The sequence below is a fragment of the Schistocerca americana genome, chromosome 1 (assembly GCF_021461395.2).
Source record: "Schistocerca americana isolate TAMUIC-IGC-003095 chromosome 1, iqSchAmer2.1, whole genome shotgun sequence".
NCBI classification, from domain to species: Eukaryota; Metazoa; Arthropoda; class Insecta; order Orthoptera; family Acrididae; genus Schistocerca; species Schistocerca americana.
Genome location: NC_060119.1, coordinates 506753465 through 506774814, shown reverse-complemented (window position 1 = coordinate 506774814; position 21350 = coordinate 506753465). Strand labels below are relative to the sequence as shown.

The following is a 21350-nucleotide window of genomic DNA, read 5'->3' as shown; positions in this document are numbered from 1 at the left end:
TCTCTTTGAACACATTCTTCATTGTAAAGCCGTTGACTTGGATTATCATTTCACAGCAATTTACCCTACCCGTCTCACTGTTTAAAGAAGTTTCATCATTCAGCATTACACATTCCACCGTGTGGTATGCAACAATTTGAATAATGTCTGGAAATTTTATTTAAAAATTGAAATGTAGCATAGCCGCTGCCGGCTTGCTGTTTGCTGTTCTGCTTTCGAGAAATCTGCAACAATGTTGTCAAGACTCGAGGTAAGTGTAAATTTTGATTAGTATCAGATAATTATTTTTCTTTTGTTCCGCACTGAATATAAAGACAAGTTGCATTTAGACCAGTTACAATTCAATTCAGCCTAGGTTCTGTTTAGTCAAAAGTCAGCATACGAGTTGGTTAACTGTTTGTGGGTACATGGTTTTGGTAATCCGTACCCTTTTTTTTTATTTTATTTTTTTTTTTTTTTTTTTTTTAGAGTAGGAGAGAAATTTGGGCTGAATTTCATACAGAAACACATAGTGGGCAACTTACACTATTAATGGGGACGAGTACTATGATTGTTACCGTGGTCGGGAACTACAACCTGCATGAGTCAGGAGTAATTTACCGTAACTATCAAAATTCACACTTTCTGAATCGCACCTATTAAGTAAATAACACGTTTCAAGGTGGACCGTATTAAATTTTTGATAACGTAAGACCCACCAACAGAAAAAGGGGTTTTCAAAATTCACATAATTTCAAACAACGCAGTACCGTTTGTGTATCGTGACTGTAACAGGCTGCCTTTGAGTTCCGTCCCGCAAGCCATTTCACCCAGATAGCTTCATGCGTTTTGGGCTTTTTCGCGCTCTTGCCACGTATTCGTCTATCCGGAACGATCTATCACAGGCGTTTTTCTCTGCATCAGTGAATCATTAACGGGTCCGCTCGTACTCACTTCATTCTTTCGGAATATACCATCGCGGCCACTGCGTGCGGCAGCCGCGACTTAATAACACAGCTCAAAAATTCATACTTTGAAAATTTAATTATTTATGGTGATCCTAATGCTTTCGGTATGCTCAGTTCATAAATTCCACGATTCTTCCTCTACCCTATAAGGGTTTTTCACAAAGTAGATGGCGATTCAGAAAATGAAAACTAAATACAGGGTGAGTCACCTAACGTTACCGCTGGATATATTTCGTAAACCACATCAAATACTGACGAACCTATTCCAAAGACCGAACGTGAGGAGAGGGGCTAGTGTAATTGTTTAATACAAACCATACAAAAATGCACGGAAGTATGTTTTTAACACAAACCTACGTTTTTTTTAAACGGAACCACGTTAGTTTTGTTAGCACATCTGAACATGTAAACAAATACGAAATCAGTGCCGTTTGTTGCATTGGAAAATGTTAATTACATCCGGAGATATTGTAACCTAAAGTTGACGCTTGAAACCTCCGACGTTCGTTGCGTGTTGTAACAAACACGGGCCACGGTCGGCGAGCAGCATCTGCAGGGACGTGTTTACGATGACGACCGTATTTACGAGTGTGGCTGTAGTGCACTGTTGTGGTTTGGTCTAGCTGTCGCAGTGTCCGCATGTAGCGCTTGCTGCCATTGTTATTATGCATTCGTCTCCGCACGCAGACCAACTGTAGTACACCGTGTTTCCAGACGTCTGTGATAGTGTAGTGTTTACCGATGAAGCGGGTTTCACAAACCACGGGGCAGTGAATCTACGGAACATGCATTACTGGTCCGTGGACAATCCTCGCTGGCTCAGACAGGTAAGGCGACAGCGACCGTGGACTGTAAATGTATGGTGCGGAATCATTGGCGACCACTTCATTGGTCCTCACTTCATTGCAGGGGCCCAAACAGCTGCAACATACATCGCGTTTCTACAGAATGATCTGCCAACGTTGCTCGAAAATGTCCCACTGGAAACGCATCGACGTGTGTGGTATCAGCATGATGGTGCACCTGCAAATTCCGCAATTAACACTAGGCTGGCCCTTGACAGGATGTTCGACGGGCGTTTCATAGGACGTGGAGAACGCATAAATTGGCCAGCCCGTTCTCCTGATCTTACACCTCTGGACTTCTTTCTGTGGGGTACGTTAAAGGAGAATGTGTACCGTAATGTGCCTATAACCCCAGAGGATATGAAACAACGTATTGTGGCAGCATTACACCAGATGTACTGCGGCGTGTACGACATTCATTACGCCAGAGATTGCAATTGTGTGCAGCAAATGATGGCCACCACATTGAACATCTATTGGCCTGACATGTCAGGACACACTATATTCCACTCCGTAATTGAAAACGGAAACCACGTGTGTACGTGTACCTCACTCCTCATAGTAATGTACATGTGCGTCAGTGAAAAAGACCAATAAAAAGTGTTAGCATGTGGACGTAATGTGCTGTTCCAGTCTCTTCTGTACCTAAGGTCCCTCACCGTTCCTTTTCGATCCCCACGTAATTCGGTGCTCTCCGATACACACGATCGAACAGCGGAGGAGTGGTACTCAAGCGTCAACTTTAGGTTACAATGTCTCCGGATGTAATTAACATTTTACAATGCAACAAACGGCACTGATTACGTATTTGTTTATATGTTGAGATGTGCTAACAAAACTAACGGGGTTCCATTTTAAAAAACGTAGGTTTGTGTTAAAAAACATACTTCCGTGCATTTTTGTATGGTTTGTATTAACCAATTACACTAGCCCCTCTTCTCACGTTCGGTGTGTGGAATCGATTCGTCAGTATTTGATGTAGTTTACGAAATATATCCAGCGGTTATGTTAGGTGACTCACCCTGTATATATATTCCAAAAACCTTTGCTAAAATACATATTGAAATAATGCACAGCTAATCAGGTATTTTGTTCTTCGGTACCCAATAACAGTAATAAATGTTACTGTCTCTTCTTTTTCCCCTGAATGCTCCGTTTCGGTACTTTTTCTTTTATATCCTCCGTGAGGACATTTCCTTTGTAGCAGCTATAGCATTGACGTCCAATTGGCTGCGACACCTCCGCTTTATTTCGATAATCTCACTGTTCCTCGCTCACACTAAGTAGCCTTTTTAGAAAAAAGCCGAATTTGGTGCAAGAAGTGCAGCTCCAAGGTCACTCAGGCACGCTGCACTTTGTCGGTATGCAACATCTTTGTTACTATATTCTCGCAATCAGGAACTTTGTAGTTTCCAAACAACTTACTGACAACGTCTTTAAATCATATCCAAGCTGGTCCACCAATGTCTTTCATTTTGTCTTCAAATGCTTCGTCGTTAGTTTCCGAATGTCTCGGCTCCTTTCAGCTTGGGTTATGACAGCTCGGAAACACATTTGCCACAGACTTGAAGGTGCCACCATATTCTGGTAAGAGGTTTAATAACTTTTTTTTGAGTTCAGCTTTGATCTGAAGCGGAGGTAGGGTGGCTCCAACTTTAGCCGCTCTATTTGCCCAGAGTTACTGGATCAGTGCTCGTGTTTTGAAGAACTGTCCCATAGATTGTTAGATGTATACTGAGGTGACAAAAGTCACGGGATAGTGATACACATGTACACAGATGGCGGCAGTATCGCATACACAAGGTATAAAAGGACATTGCAGCGGTGAAGCTGTCATTTGTACTCAGTTGATTTATGTGGAAAGTTTTCCGACGTAATTATAGTCGCAGGACGGGAATTAACAGACTTTGTACGCGGACTGGTAGTTGGGGCAGTCCATTCCGGAAACCGTAATGGAATAGAATATTTCGAGATTTACAGCGTCGAGAGTGTGTCGAAACTACCAAATTTCAGGCATTACGTCCTACCACGAATAACATAGCGGTCGACGGCTTTCACTTAATGACCGAGAGCAATGGCGTTTCCTTGGAGTTGTCAGTGCTAACAGACAACCAACACTGCGTGAAATAACCACAGAAAACAATGTGGGACGTACAAAGAACGTATCCGTTAGGTCAGTGTGGTGAAATCTGGCTTCATGGATTATGGCAGCTGAAGACCGAAGCGAGTGCATTTGCTAACAACACGACATCGCCTGCAGCATCTCCTGGGCTCCTGACCGTATCGGTTGGCCTTAGACGACCGAAAAACCGTCGCTTCGCCAAATGAGTACAGATTTCAGTTGGTATGAGCTGGTGGTAGGATTCGAGTGTGGTGCAGAGTCCACGTGGCCATCGACCCAAGTTGTTAATAAGGCACTCTGCAAGCTCGTGGTGGCTCCATAACGCTGTGGACAGTGTTTATATCGAAATGACTGAATATTCTGATCCAACAGAACCGATCATTGATTGTAAATTGTTATGCTCACCTAGATGGAGATCATTTGCAGCCATTCATGTTATGAATCACATTGCGACATGTCACTGGGCCACAATTGTTCACGATTTCTTTGAACATCATTCTGCAGGATTCGAGCGAATAATTTGGCCATCCAGATCGCCCATCATGAATCATATTAAACTTTAAAAGGGCGTAAACAAAAGGTCGTTCTTACAGAAAATCCTGCATCGGCGACACTTTCGCAGTTAAGAACCGCTATAGAGGCTGCAAGGCTCGATATTCCTGCAGGTGACTTCCAACGACATGTTGAGTCCATTCCAGGACGAGCTGCTTCACTACGACGAGCAAAAAGAGAATGAATTGTGTCATCTCAGTGTATGACAGACTATAAAATAAAACTTTTAGTAGTAAGTTACGTTGCAAACCGTCACAAAACGTTAATGTCGCTAATACAGAAAAAAATTATATTCTGCATACCGCACATAAATTCGTAAATTGTATCAAGTACCCAAAAATACACCAGAAAAATCATTTCGCTTTAAGAAATAGTCGCATAAGTTCCTTATCAGCGCGCTTACGTAACAAAGGTCGTTCGCTCGCTATATAAACGGGCAGTGCACGCCAGCGGAATCATTCCACTGTGAGCTCTATCTGCAACAGTATTGAAGCACTATGCCTCGTCGACGTGTGTATCGTCAGTATACAGGGTATTTCAAAAAAGACTTTACCTCTTTGAAATTTCATATAATTTAATTCATAGTATTTACAGAGGTGAATGTAGTGTCAATTTGTAGGAAAATGCATCACGTTTTGTCTCGAATAGTTCGCTAGTGCCGAACCACACCGTAAGGAGCGCTAGCGGCAGATGCGTTAAAGATGGCTACCTTCACTGGACCCGAGCGTTTTAGCTGTGTGTTTTTTGTTTGAATAATCGAAGTCGGCGACAACAGTTCAGCGTAATTTCCGTACCAAGTGCACTGAAGATCCCCCTAGTTGGCCTACAATCTATGAGTGGCATATAGGTTTTGTAGAAACAAGGTGCTCGGCATGACATGGTAAATCATCAGGTCGTCCAAGCACATCTGACGACGTCACTGAGCGAGTTTGAAAACGTTTTATCAACTGCCCTACGAAATCCACCCGGGGTGCGTCTAGCAAACTGCAAATTCCACGTACGACTGCTTGGTGTGTGTTGAGAAACCGTTTGCATTTGAAACAGCACAGAATGACGGCCGAACAAGCAATAAAAGACACTGATAAAATTGCTCGCAAGAACTTCTGTGCGGATACATTAAATGGATTACATGAGAATGAACATTTCTTGAACAGAATCATATTTTCTGATGAGTTGACTTTTCACTTAGGTGGCAACAGTAAGACACGAAACTGTAGGATTTAGGGCAGTGAAAATCGACATCAAACATTGCAACATGTTCGTGATAGCCCTAAACTGAACGGTTTTTATGTCCTCCAAGGATAAGGAGTTCCTTCACTTCGTCTGCCCAAATATGGCTCCTAAGTTTAACGCTCACCACAGTTTTTCCACTCCTTATTACCTTTATATTTTTCTGATTTACTGCCGATGACCTCAGCAATTTGGTCCCATAGGAACATACCACAACTTCTGATTTACTCTTAAATCATACTCTTTACTCATTAGACTGTCTATTCCATTGAACAGTTTCTGCAATTCTCCTTGACTTTCACTGAGTATAGTTACGCCATCAGCGGCTCTTACCATTGCTATCCTTTCGTCCTAAGTTTTAATCCCATTCCTGAACCTTTCTTTCATTTGGGTCATTGCTTCTTCGGCCTACAGACGTCGATACGGACGAAAGATTACACTCCTTCTAGCCCGAGTATTTCGGTTTTGGTCTTCCATGTGTGCTGTTCCGTCTTGGTTTTTGTAGATTACCCACCTTTCTCTATACCATATAACTAATTATGTGTAAATTTCCAACATCTTACACCATTTTACAGCGTGTTTTTTTTTTGCTTCAGTTGTCATGTGCGATGTCCAAATTGTCCCTCTGGGCCCTTTACCTTTTTCACAGCCAAACTGATGATCAAACCGATCCTAATTCTTCTATTCCGTTATTCTATACATTATTTTTGTCAGCAACTTTATAGTTTTCGCAATTGTCTGTCCTTAGTTTCTGCGACATTGTGTGCATGTTGCATCTCCAGCCTCACAAATTTTACACACAATCTTCAAGAGTCGTTTCTTGCCACTTCCAAATTAATGTTATTCGTGGATTATGCCTTACTTTATTGCATGATATTCCGAAATCCTGTCAGTTCTGGATTTTCTATGTCTTCGATGTTTCACGATTTCTTCTTCTAGCAAGTAATCAATTTCTCTCCCTCGCAGCAGACTTCGTTGTTAACGGAACAATTACTGTTGTACTTTTAACATTGATGTCTTTGCTCTCAAATTTTTATAATGACTCTTTTGTGGACGAGAAAAACCAGAGAAAATCTGGATGACTTGAAACTGTGTCTTTCGCCCTGTTGCATGTTTCATTATCGACTGCCTCGTTACAAGAACGGCTGTCGTTAAAACTCCGTAACAAACCTATTTTTTTTTAAATTTTCTCGTCGTGATAATTTTGTGAGAAGCATGTGGGAGGAAGCAAAATATTGTAAGGCTCATTTTGAATCGCACACACTCGAAATTCAAACAGTAAAATTCTCCTTAGATACGTCTCTTGTAGCGTCTCCCAGCGGAGTTCATTTTAGCATCTCCGTAACGCTTTCGCGTGGAAAAATGATCCTGTGATAAAACATACCGCTCTTCGTTGGATTCTTTCGCCTCTTTAAACACAGTACGTTACATTTACATACATTAAGAATCAATTGGCAGTTTCTGCACCAGTCGCCACCGACTGCAGTCGTTTCTGCATGTTGCCACATACTTCTAGCGTTGCAACTGTTCCGTAGAAAGAGCATCGTCCGCAAATAGCCTCAGGAATTCCCCATCATTATCCACTAGCTCATTTATAAATTATTAATATCAGCGGCACTAAAAGGTTACCAAACAATCTTTGCGTTTTCCCATTTTGTTCTATTGACTCTTGTAGTTAACCACGAATTTAGTGCCACACTAGGAAAGCTCGTAATTGTTCACTAAACGACAAATCGAATGTGTACCAAATGCCTTCCTGAGATCAAAAACCTGATGTCTATGACGCTCGCATCTCGAGGACTCGCATTCGGGAGGACGACGGTTCAATCCCGCGTCCGGCCATCCTGATTTAGGTTCTCAGTGATTTCCCTAAATCACTCCAGGCAAATGCCGGGATGGCTCCTCTGAAAGGGCACGGCCGACTTCCTTCCCTGATCCGATGAGACCGATGACTTTGCTGTCTGTTCTCCTTCCCCAAACAACCCAACCCAATCTCGAGGACGAAGAGAGGCTCAAAATGGTTCAAATGGCTCTGAGCACTATGGGACTTAACATCTATGGTCATCAGTCCCCTAGAACTTAGAACTACTTAAACCTAACGAACCTAAGGACATCACACACATCCATGCCCGAGGCAGGATTCGAACTTGCGACCGTAGCGGTCACGCGGTTCCAGACTGAAGCGCCTAGAACCGCACGGCCACACCGGCCGGCCGGACGAAGAGAGAGATCTGAGTTTTGCATCTCTGTTTGGGAAAACAACTTTGTGCCTTATATAAAGGAGATTTTAGGTCTCCAAAAACATCATCGTGGGCGAACAAAGACTATGTGATCAAAAGTATCCGGACACCCACAAAAATATACGTTTTTCATGTTAGGTGCACTGTGCTGCCACCTACTGCCAGGTACTCCATGTCAGCGACCTCAGTAGTCATTAGACATCGTGAGAGAGCAGAATGGGGCGCTCCCCGGCACTCACGGACATCGAACGTAGTCAGGTGGTAGGGTGTCACTTGTTTCAATCGTCTGCACGCGAGACTTCCACACTCCTAAACATTCCTAAGTCCACTGTCTCCGATGTGATAGTGAAGTGGAAACGTGAAGGTACACGTACAACACAAAAGTGTGCAGGCCGACCTCGTCTGTTAACTGCAGAAGAGGGGCGTAATGTGTAATAGGCAGATATCTATCCAGACCATCACACAGGAATTGCAAACTGCATCAGGATCCGCTGCAAGTACTATGACAGTTAGGCGGGAGGTGAGAAAAGCTGCTGCTCATAAGCCGCACATCACGCTGGTAGAAGCTAAAGAACGCCTCGTTTGGTGTAAGCAGCATAAATATTGGACGATCGAACAGTGGAAAAATGTTGTGCGGAGTGACGAATCACAGTACACAATATGGTGATCCGATGGCAGGGTCTGGGTGTGGGGAATGCCCGGCGAACGTCATCTGCCAGCGCGTGTACTGCCAAAAGTAAAATTCGGAGGCGGTGGAGTTATGGTGTGGTCTTGTTTTTCAACAAGGGGGCTTGCATTCCTTATTTTGGGTGGCACTATCACAGCACAGGCCAACATTGATATTTTGAGCACCTTCTGGTTTCCCACTGTTGAAGAGCAATTCAGGGATGGCGATTGCATCTTTCAACGCGATCGATCACCTGTTCATAATGAACGGGCTGTGGCGGTGTGGTTACACGACAATAACATCCCTGTAAGGGACTACCGAGCGAGGTGGCGCAGTGGCTAGCAAACTGGACTCGCATTCGGGAGGACGACGGTTCAATCCCGTCTCCAGCCATCCTATTTAGGTTTTCCGTGATTTCCCTAAATCGTTTCAGGCAAATGCCGGGATGGTTCCTTTGAAAGGGCACGGCCGATTTCCTTCCCCATCCTTCCCTAACCCGAGCTTGCGCTCCGTCTCTAATGACCTCGTTGTCGACGGGACGTTAAACAACACTAACCTAACCTAACCTGTAAGGGACTGGCCTGCACAGAGTCCTGACCTGAATCCCATAGGACACCTTTGTGATGTTTTGGAACTTCGACTTCGTGCCCGGTCTCCCCGACCGACATTGATACCTCTCTTCAGTGCAGCACTCCGCGAAGAATGGGCTGCCATTCTCAAAAAAACCTTCCAGCACCTAAATGAACATGTGCCTGCGAGAGTGGAAGCTGTCATCAAGGCTAAGGTGAGCCATCGTCATATTGAATTCCAGCATTACCGATGGAGGGCGCCACGAGCTTGCAAGTCATTTTCAGCGACGTGTCCGGATACTTTTGATCACATAGTGTAGAACACGTTCCTCAATTCTGCAAGAGATTGTTGTCGGCGATATATGCCTATTATGCTAGTCTGTCTGACGACATACGTTTTTGCCGGTGGCTAGGTAAATTTAGGTACTACATTGGCGTACGATAAATTACTACAAGGCGGAGAGAGGTGGAAAGGGACGATGGAAGGGGAGTGGGGGAGGAAACTTTTGCGAATAGTCTAGAAGCTCACACGCATCTCATCCGAAACAGATGTCTTTCAACTGCTGGGCAATTTTTTTTTTTTTTTTTGATTTTAGAATGGTTTTGAACTCTACCCATTTATGCTCCATATCTTTGTCCTCAGAGCTGAATATTTAATGTTGATTATTTGGATGTTACACTGCATGTGACCTTTTAACATCAACGAACAAGGCATTATAATTAAATTTTACTTGAGACATTTGGGTCTCATGTTCATCTTCAATAACGATAGAAGCTTAAGAAATGAATAGATATTAGTGGCTGTCTGGGACTTAGACCAACATCTCCTTGTTTACAAAGCACATATGTTAGCCCTTTCACCACCGCAGCGATATAGTTAACACCTCTGAATGGGCTTCACTAGTCGAGCGCCCTCCATAACACAAACTTCAGTTCACGTGTTGTTAGGGCGGGGCGTTCGACTAGGATACTCCACGGAGCTGTGTTAACTATACTGCTGCAGTGGTGTAATGGCTAACACACCTGCCTACTAAAGGAGGCTCGGGTTCACCACCTCACTCCTAACAATAAAAGTTTATTTGACTTAAGGGAAATTTGCATTTACTGTAGTGATAAATATGTAAACTCCTGCTCATCAAGCGTCCAATGTCTTAGGTTTCATAGCCCTTTTAATAATGGTATGTATATTTTACTCTTTACATCGTTAGTCAAATTAATTACGCATGTAAAACTGATTCGTCTACCAAAGTATAGGATCTTCATATTGTTATTCACATTTATGTTTTCTCTTTTGCCACATATAGTGAACATGCCTCTATATGTGCAGGTCTGTGACCCTGCAACATAGATATGAAACCTAAAAGCACTATATTCACACTACAACAAATCAAAGCAATGAAACTATTTAACTAAATGCATGAACATGTTATTCAAAAACCAGCCACAGGAAAATTGACGAATAATAGTCTACGATTTATAAAAAAGACAATAGAAGAAAACAAAGGAACAGCATGTTAATGTCTGTCTCCCTGTGGATACCTGCATTTGTTAGGACTGTAAATTAAAGTTTATATATGTTACAAAAAGTTCCAGCTGTGCCACAAATTTTAATTTATTTCTTAAGCTTCTATCATTATCATAGATAAAGGTGAGACCCAAATATCTCAAGCAAAATTTAATTATATCATATCTATAGATAACTTACACTTCTGAGGTACAGGCAGGATTTTCCCATTGCGCCCAATGTTCGGTGCTATTCCAATACTAGAGAGCAATGGGAACAGCGAAGATCTAAGGAGGGGAAAATGGCTCAAGACCTGAATTGAGGTTTGTCTTAGGGAGTGAGTTGGACTAGGGTAGTCCATGCAGCCCTGTTAGCTGTATCTCTGCGGTGTTGTAATGGCTGGCATATCTGCCTAGTAAGCAAGGAGACGTAGTATCAAGTCCTACCACGGCACGAATTTTAATTCATTTCTTAAGCTTCTCTCATTATCAACATGGCATTGCTGTGCTGCTGCTGTGGACGGTTGAAATAAAGGAAAAACTGCAGCTGTTATTAGTTCCGAGGGTATACAGCTTTGTAGTATAGTTAAATGATGATGGCATCCTCTCGGGTGAAGTGCTCAGGAGGTGAAATAATCTCCCTCTCAGACCTCGAGGTGGAGACTACACACTATGTCATAAGGAAGAACAAAACTGACTGAGCAAGCAGGTTTAGATTCCTTAAATAGGCAGGTAAGTTAGAATACTGAAAAATGGCAATTAATTTGTTGAGGTCAGATATAACGGGGATTACTGAAATTCGGTGGCAGAACGAACAGGTCTTCTGGTCAGGTGAGTACAGGATTGTAAACACGAAATGAAATATGAGTGGTGCAGGAGTAGGTCTAAAAATGAATAAGGAAATTGGTATGCAGTAACCTATCACGCGTAGCATTGGATTGTATTGTATGGAACTGGGAACCTACAAATGACGGAGAGGCTACTTCCCCGCCGTTCCTCAGTGGTACACAACCTCACAACAGCATACAGCAGTCCACTCACCTCACCGCCACCCCACACCGATTCCAGGGTTATTGTGCGGTTCGGCCCCTGGGGAACGTCTTACACCACCAGACGAGTGTAACCCCCAATGTTTGCGTGGTCGAGTAATTATGGTGTACACGTACTTGGAGAAAGTGTTCGCGCAGGAATCGCCGACATAGTGTAACTGAGGCGGAATAAGGGGAACCAGCCCGCATATGGAAAACCGCCTTAAAAACCATCCACAGACTGGCCGGCACACCGGACTTCGACAATAATCCGCCTTCCCGCCCGGAAAGCAGACCGCACGGCTAACCGGGAAGGCATGAGTAGCATAGTGAGCACATTGTCACAGCCAAGACAGAGCCGAAGTCAACACCCACCACAATAGTAAAAGTAGAGGATGAAGAGAGTGAAAAAATATATTACTAGAAAAAAGAAATTATTTAGACAGCTAAGAGAGAGGAAAATTTCATTGTGATGGGCGACTGGAGTTCGCTGGTTGGTAAAGGAAGAGATGGACAAATCAAAAGTGAATACGGCCTGGGAGAAAGGAATGAAATCGGAAGCCACGTGGTAGAACTTTTCTTACTTTGCTTTACTTCAGCAGGCGTTTCCACTATCAGCAGTTGCCTGTTCTTAGATGCCACAAATTTCTATCCGATGGATCTTTCTTTCCCATCGCTCTAGGTATAGTTCCTCTTCCCGCTGCCATTGGTCTCCCTCGACTTCTACTCCCTGATGGAGACCAGCTGAGCAAAGACTGCAGCCGTCGTTGTTCTTCCATCCGTCGGACGTGTCCATACCATCTCACTGCTCGACCATCAGTCCAATCTGTAACTGGTTCCACAGCATCCATCTGTAATCTTACATATTAATTACTCAGTCAATGCTAGCGGATCGCTCTCATACTCTACCATGACCGTCCATTTCTACAGCTTTAATTTTCCCCCTTTGTCTCTCGTTTACTGTCCAATACTCTGAACCGTACCTTAGAATGCTCTCAACCAAAGCACATAGTAAAACGTTCTTTGTTCGTCTGGACATGTGCCGACCACCAAAGAGACTATGTAACGATCTAACAGCCACCCTCGCTTAACGTCTTCTGTGTTATAGTGAACTCTACCTTCCTGTCTTCTATAGCTTAACCTTTTCTAGTAAGCAGTCTTCTTTTGTTCAGTCCTTTCACTTAAGGCCTGAGTCATCCTGTCAGCACCTGTACCTCTTCCTCGAAGAGCCTCCTCACCATTTCCCAGTAAACAGGGTTTTCAATACTCAGTGTTGTTTCAGATCCGTCCTTATACTATGTGAGTTTCTGCTCAACTCATCTGTCATAGGTCTCGTATACGCCTGTCCTGCGGAAGCCCTATCTTTAGCCACGGCGTTTCTCTACTGCGCCCTTCTTCCTGTTCCTTCAGTACATTTTTGCATTAGGGGGATGATGACTCTTCCCAGTACTATATGGAGAACTATTCCACATTCCGGCCTTCAAAACACTCTCACATCCTGGACTACCGAACTTCTGTCCTGCTTGGCAATTGCTAAGTCAATAATTGACCTTCAGTTCCTAGTTGGTTGAATCCGTGAGTACTTATGGATGTCCTTATGTTGGAAAATTAATTTGACATTGCGTCTGATCACTTACTTCAGTTTACCTACTTCCATTGTTATTCAGCGTTTCTTCACGAGATTTTCTAACCACATTATTATTTAATCTAAACCCAACTCAGCTGTTTAAGTCCTTCGTACAAACAGTTGCCACTGTGCATAAGTTGATTCAGTGATATCTCTAAGAGAATCAAAATATTCAAAAATGTTCAAATGTGTGTGAATTCCTAAAGGACCAGACTGCCAAGGTCATCGGTTCCTAGACTTACACACTACTTAAACCAACTTATGCCAAGAAGAACACACACACCCATAGCCGAGGGAGGACTCGAACCGTCGGCGGGAGAGGCCGCGCAGTAAGTGACAAGGCGCCTCAAACCGCACCGCTACTACGCGTGGCCTCAAAATATTCCTCTGGGTCAGTGATGGTAGCGCCGTCACAGGGAGCATATGCTGTTATTATAAGCACTTCACTACTAAACATTTCAATCGTCAACTTGAAGAACCTCTCATTTACCTCCTCCCAGTTCTTTATTCTGTATTTCCATCTGTTCGTTATCAAAATAGACGCAGCAGCTTTAGCCACTGCGACTTTATTATTACCCCACCGTATATGCTGGTATTTATTAATATTTGCACTGCCTCTGTCTTTCTTCTTTGTCTCTGCTAAAACTAAAAAAATCTACTTGTTTCTCAACCTTTGGAATATCCACACACCAAAAAAGTTTTGCATCGCCCCTGTTCCCAGAACTTCTGGAGATAGATGCTGACTGTGGATATTGTATCAAAGACACAGTCCCTTTGACTGTTCAGAGATGTCATTAAACCCGCCATAGATGTAAACAACGATGAATGAGCCACACCTATTTCACGGAGGGGGTCCGACAGCCGATCACTTCCAGTCATTCCACCAGGAATGGAGTACACGGCTCGTGTTGTCTGTAGTTCAACTACGCCTAGACGATCAATACCGCGGTTCGATCGTGTCCGCATAGTTACTTTGTGCCACGAAGGGCTCTCAACAAAGGAAGTGTCCAGGCGTATCAGAGTGAACCAAAGTGGTGTTATTCGGACATGGAGGAGATACAGAGGGACAGGAACTGTCGATGACACGCCTTGCTCAGGTCCCCCCCAGAGCTACTACTGAAGTGGATGACCGCTACCTACGGATTAAGGCTCGGAGGAACCCTGACAGCAGACTGTTGATTGATGCTTATCGTGCAGCCGCACGACGTCGTGTTACGCCTCAAACTGTGCACAGTAGGGTGCATGATGCACAACTTCACTCCCGACGTCCATGGCGAGATATATCCTTGCAACCAGGACACCATGCAGCGCGGTACAGATGGGCCCAGCAACATGTCGAATAGATCGCTCAGGATAGGCATGACGTTCTCTTCACCGATGAGTGCTGTATATGCCTTCAACCGTGTTTGGAGACAACCCGATCAGGCAGAACGCCTTAGACACACTGTTCAGCGAGTGCAACAAGGTGGAGGTTCCCTGCTGTTTTGGGGTGGCATTATGCAGAGCCGATATACGCCGCTTGTGGTCACGGCTGTACGACACGTGAGTGCCATCCTCTGACCGATAAAGCAACCAAATCGACAGTATATCGGGGAGGCATTCGTCTCCATGGACGACAATTCGTGTCCCCCATCGTGCACATCTTCTGAATGACATTGCTCGACTAGAGTGGCCAGAATGTTCTTAAGACTTCAACCCTATCTAACATGCCTGGGATAGATTGAAAAGGTCTGTTTATGGACGACGTGACCCACCAACTCCTCTGAGGGATCCACGGCGAACCGCTGTTGTGGAGTGGGACAATCTGGAGCAACAGTGCCTTGATGAACTTGTGGATGGTAAGCCACCGCGAATATAGACATGCATCAGTGCAAGAGGACGTGCTGCTGGGTATTAGAGGCACCGGTGTGTACAGCAATCTGGACCACCACCTTTGAAGGTCGCGCTGTATGGTGGTACAACATGCAATGTGTGGTTTTCATGAGGAATAAAAAGGGCGGAAATGATGTTTATGTTGATCTCTATTCAAATTTTCTGTACAGGTTCCGGAACTCTCGGAACCGAGGAGATGCAAAACTTTTTTGATGTGTGTATTACTTAAGCCCTAAATGTTCCACGTTCCAGCTTTTTCAGAGCGTTATTGAATCATCGCTAAACCTTTGTTTAAGAATCATGAAAGAAGGTTGTAACGTGGAAATTGATTATATAATGGTAAAGCATATTTCGGAACGAGATTTTAAACTGTAAGACGTTTCGAGGAGAACATGTGCTCTGATAGCAATTTATTAGTTACGATCTGTATATTAAATCTTAAGAAGTTGTAGAAAGCGTAGAAAATGAGGAGAGGGATCCTGGGTAGGCTGAAATAACCAGAGGTTGTTTAGAATTTCAGGCTGAACATTGGGCGACGACTGATTACAACAGGACAACAGGAAAAAGGAGTGGAAGACCAATGTGTTGCACTGAGAGACGAAAAATAGTAAAGGCAGCAGTGAGTCACACAATTAGAAAGACAAGGCCTTGTATAAATCCTTAGAAGTCATAATTCAGTTTATCTGATGAAAGGGGAAAATATAACAATGCGGCAAATGAAGCGAGCGAAAACGAATACGAACGTCAAAATATATGGGATTGACAGAAGTGCAAAATGGCTAAGAAGAAATAGCTGGTGGACAAATGTCACAACACAGTAGCATATAGAACGAGAGTTGTTTCTGAAGGTATTTTTCTGGAGTGTAGCCCTGTACAGAAGTGAAAGATGGACGAAAGAGGTTCAGACAAGAAGAGAATCGTTAGCTGTTGAAATGAGGTGCTGCAGAAGAATGCTGAAGATTAGATGGGTAAATGATGGAACTAATGAGACGGTACTGGATCGTAATGATTAGAATAGAAATTCGTGATACAACTTGGCTAAACGAAAATTTCCGTTGATATGACACATTCTGAGACATCAAGGGCTCACCAGTTTAGTACTGGAGCTAAATGTGGACGACAAAAATTGTAGACAGATATGAATAAAGTGAGCAGGTTCAAATATGCGTAGGATGCACTAGTCATTAGGAAATGAAGAGGCTTGCGCAGGACTGAGTAACACGGAGAGCTGCATCAAACCTATGTTCGGACTGAAGATGACAACAACAACTGAGATACTCTACAACTTGTATCCTGTCACCCTTGTTAACTGAAAACATTGTCCTACCGTTTTTAATATTCCTTGCAATACTCGCGCCTTTGACAGCCTTCCCTCCTTCGGGTGCGTTAGTAGATCTAAGTTACTGCGCATACATGTCAGTTCTTCACTTATCTGCACAAAGTTATTTGTCAGTCACAATATTATGAAAATTCTCACAATAATCTCTTACTCTGCCTAATTTTTGATTCCACGACTTTCCGATTTTACAGCTGGGAAGCTCAAGTCTCCCACTATTACAGTAGCATGGTCAGGAAACTTACTCTTGATAATGACCCTCTGAATCGCTCTACTACTATAACTCTTGACGGAGGTGATTTACAAATGCTCCTGTTTACCATGTTTGACCAAGCTTTGATATTCACCACTACGCAAACTTTTTAGCATTAGGAATCTGTAATAACCTCACTACACAATACCTAGTTGTTTACGGCAAAAGATACATCGCTTGCACTGATGCATAGCATATCCTTGCGAAATATGTTCTAATCTGGATTTAGTATTCCGCTGATGTTCACATCAGTCAGCTTTCTGTTCCTAACACTATGTGAGTGTTAGAACCTTAAGTAGTAGGCGAGAGTAATTCTAGGACCTCATTAAGGATGCCCCATCTGCTTACAAATAACCCATCAGCATTTTATTTTTCCGATCTGGGTGGTCTCTTCTGAGAGTAATGTAGCTAATCTATCTTTGATTCTTCTAACTTAAAAGAGAAAAGAAAAAGAAAGACCTCTATGTACGTCACACATAGCCCGCTACCTGAGTAACCTTTTTCTGGGTGTTATGCATTCCTGAGGTATTATAAGTGACTCTACAGTTAGTCTATCCAATGGCGAACGTCGAAAAATTCGCACCCGAGATAGTCACAGAACCGTCTGATCCTTAGTTTACTCCTTCCACGATAATACGGAGGACCGCGATCGACTGTGGGTACCATGCTGCTCAAAGTGAGCCGTGCATGTACTCCATGTTCGCCACTGACTGCCTTCACTAATGTAGCAAGAGTCTAAAGATACCGACAGTCTCAGAACCAAGGCGGCAAAAATCATTCCTGCCGACACGAGCTACCATCTCCTGCCAGTTTGCTCTTAATTTCAGTGTTCACTCACTTGATGCAGTCGTTTCAGGTAGTTACTTTTTGAAGCTAGTAAAATTTCTCGCGGACTGGGCTTGAAATGAATAGCCTCCCTTTTATTTGAGATAATGATTCGCTGAGACACGAAAGTAGATGTCTGCAAGATGTAAGACTGTAAGATCAAAATTGGATCAAAAGGTGACACACATCGTTGTAGGATTTCCATTTAGATGATGCAAGCAGATGCTACGTAATGAATGGGCTTCCTTAAACGATATGCGTCGGAAGTTATTTCGCTTCTATTTCAAGTCGAGTCGTGGCTGAAAAGCCAGCCATAACGGCCAAGAAAGTAGACTCTGGAACGACGCGCCTCTGGAAGTCGGCGCTCTGTAAGAAGATCCGGCAGATACGGTTGACGGCGCGGCGCGCACATTATTTATTCACCTGTGAGGTTGGCGGGCCTGCGCGGGTCGCAATGCCTCCACACGGCGGCGGCGGCGGTTGAGACGGAGAGTTCGGCGCCGCCCAGCGTCGCACCCTGCTGGTGGCGGATGGTGGGGGGTGCGAGCCGACAGCAGCGCACCACCGCGGCCAGGCGTGACAACTCCCCGCTCTCCTGTGGCAACACAAAGCAGCTTACTTGCACAGTCCGTCTGGTGTCGTGGAAGCTTAGACGGCAGTAACCGGTACTGTGAAACAGAACTGCCTATAACAGTGACTATTTCAAGAGCATTTTTTGTAATTTTACAGATGAAAACATTGCCCGTTAAGGGTTGTATAATTTGTAAATTTATTTTCTGTTGGAGGATTTTGAGTTTCAATTCAACGTTAATCAATATGTAGATAATCTCTGTGCAACATGTCGTAACGTATGAAGTATGCCAGCCCCTATGTCGAGCAACGAGTTTGTAACATAGTACCTTCAAGCGCAATTTTTTAAGAGTTCGAAGGGTGTGGGCACTGATGTATGGATGCGACTGGTCATGACAGAAAAGCAACCAAATGCAATTTTTCCTTCACCTTCCTTCATCTGTGGCCAATCGACGACCAGTTAAACCATCTTCAGGTGGATGAAGTAAATACGAAATATATTGGGACAAGACCAAGACTATACGAGGTGCGACAGTAAAATAATGAAACTGATTTTCTTCGCAAGATGGGGCAACCCTGCAGGTTTGCGTAGGCACAATATCTTTGACCTTGGTCTATAAGCTGCTTCTAGTCCAAGCATCATATCGATGCAACTGCTCAGTCGTGAGTTGTGGTGTAATAAGTTAACACATGTTTGTGTCTCTCGTCACGGAAATGGAACAGCATAATATTGCGCAACGCTATGTCATTTCTTTTTGCGTTAAATTGGGTGAGAACGCGACGAAAACTTACGGTAAGTTTCAGTAGGCTTTTGGAGAGGAGGTTATGTCAAGAGCTCAAGTTATTCATTGGCATAAAATGTTTAGTGAGGGCAGAACGAATGTTGAAGATCAAGACCGCAGTGGACGCCCATCAACCTCTTCGATTCCAAGGGAATTGTTCATAAGGAGTGGGTGCCTCCTGGGCAAACAGTTAACCAATATTACTAAAAAGAAATTTGAGAAAGACTTCGTAAAAGAGTTCTTCGTGTCCGTGCCAACACTGCTGATAATTGGATTCTGCATCACGATAATGAGGATCCCATACTGCTCTGTCAGTACAGCAATTTTTAACCTCAAAACGGATTTCATTACTACCACAGCCACCTTATTCACCAGATATCGCTCAGTGCGATTTTTTTTCTATTTCCAAGAGTTAAAACGGCGATCAAGGGACACCATTTTCACACAACACAAGATGTCCAAAAAGCTCTGACGAGGTTCTTGGAGGATATTACAGAAGATGAGTTCCAGAAACGTTACCATCAATGGCAGAAGCGCTGGAACAAGTGTGTGGAATCAGAATGGAACTACTTTGAAGGAGACAACACTAAACGTGACTAAAATGGTAAGCAACATTTTTTTTCACGTCATTCTCATTACTTCATTGTCGCGCCTGGTATGTTTGATGCTTCAATACACCCAAAGGGATATTCTCAAGGCTCTGAACGGTTTGGCCAGTAATATGTGGACGCTCGCTGCCACCGACTGATAATACCCCTCGGCGTCTGTTTCAAATTGTAATTTTCAACTCGTAGCAAAGCATACCATTGTAATGTTGAATGTTTACAGTTGACCAGTTTCCTGAGGTAATGATCGAAAATTTACCACTGTGCAATCCAAAAAACTGTGTTACTTTCACAGCAAGTGGCTTCCCATTAAATTCCTTTTTGGTTGCAGAAATGTGGTATTTCCATTCCATGCTCTTGCGTTTGCTCTCATCTTATAAGTGAAGAAGCACGTCTCATTTCCAGTGATTATTCGTTTGAAATTCGTTCCAATTTCATTGGTACGAAAGTTCAGTAACCACTAACAGATTCTCGCAGGATTGCGCTTATAGTCGTCAATGAGTTGTTTGCTGAGACTTTACGAAAGTTGAATTTGATGACGTCACATGCACGACGACGACTAATGATCATCTGCCTTCCCGTGGCTCGTGGATTATTCTAAATCAGGTGAAAGGCTTGCTCAGCGTTGACATCAGTAGTGGATGTGGCAGGACAGCATGCTCTTATACGGCCTTCGCACTTATTCGGCCGGTTTGGAAATGCTCTGAGCATTATTGGACTTAACATCTGACACCATCAGTCCCCTAGAACTTAGAACTACTTAAACCTATCCAACCCAAGGACATCACACACATCCATGCCCGAGGCAGGATTCGAACCTGCGGCCGTGGCGGTCGCGCAGTTCCAGACTGCAGCGCCTAGAACCGCTCGCCCACACCGGCCGGTGGTAACCATTTACCCACGGTAAACGTTATCTCCGTATTTCACCGGATTTACACACCGGGGCACACCTCGAAACCACAACAGACTCTTATTCTTCCTTGGTGCAAACGGAAAATGGCCAACTGAGGGATGAGAAAGCACTGAAGCTTACCACAAGCAAAGCGAACTGTGCCAGCTAGTGGCCGGGGAGCGCGCTGAGTCCTGATATCAAAAGGCCATTAGAGTGGAAATGCAGGTGCTTATTCGCTTACCCTCGTCAACATGTAATCTGTCCGGGTTTGCAAACACTCTTGACTCACACACTTAGAACCAGCTGCTAACACAATAAATACCTATGACACTCTCGACCCACACGATTACCACCAGCCGTTATACTAAGTACCTATGAAATGCTAACATGTCCAGAATCAAACGCGCAAGATGTAACTGAACGATACCAACAAAAGTAGAAACGCCATAAAGATTGTCCTGGGAACAGATAGAGAACAAAATCCCACGTCCGGAAACGTCATTCAGCAACGCTATAGAATGACGAAGTCACTGGGACCAACGCCTGGCGCTAGGTCATCCCTTCGGCAACAGACGTAAATTGATGTGCTGACAGGCCACAGGGGGGGCTTGATAGCATGGAGGACGTTAGCTGGCATTGAAGCACCTCTATCCCTCTTACAGTTCACGTTCGCTGGGGATGGGGTAACCTCGCGGCAGGTGTCCACCATCAACCTCTAACTTCGTCAGTATCGTTTTGTTGCACCCTGCATATCGTACGCAACGCATTAGAAGTAGGAAGCTCGAAGTGTGGCAAAGTCACTGTTTTACTTATTGGGAATCATTATTAACCTTGTGGCGACCGGAATACTCGTGAGCATGTAACCAATGACCTTTAGTCGGGTAC

General features: G+C 43.9%; 1 protein-coding gene across 1 annotated transcript in view; it reads right to left on the bottom strand.

The window, feature by feature from the left end:
• LOC124624337 overlaps positions 1 to 21350 on the bottom strand; it is a 558871-nt gene that overhangs the window by 138103 nt on the left and 399418 nt on the right. The window contains exon 3 of the mRNA XM_047149100.1: positions 18040 to 18211. Coding sequence (XP_047005056.1) covers positions 18040 to 18211 — 172 coding nt within the window. The remainder of the gene's footprint in view (positions 1 to 18039; positions 18212 to 21350) is intronic.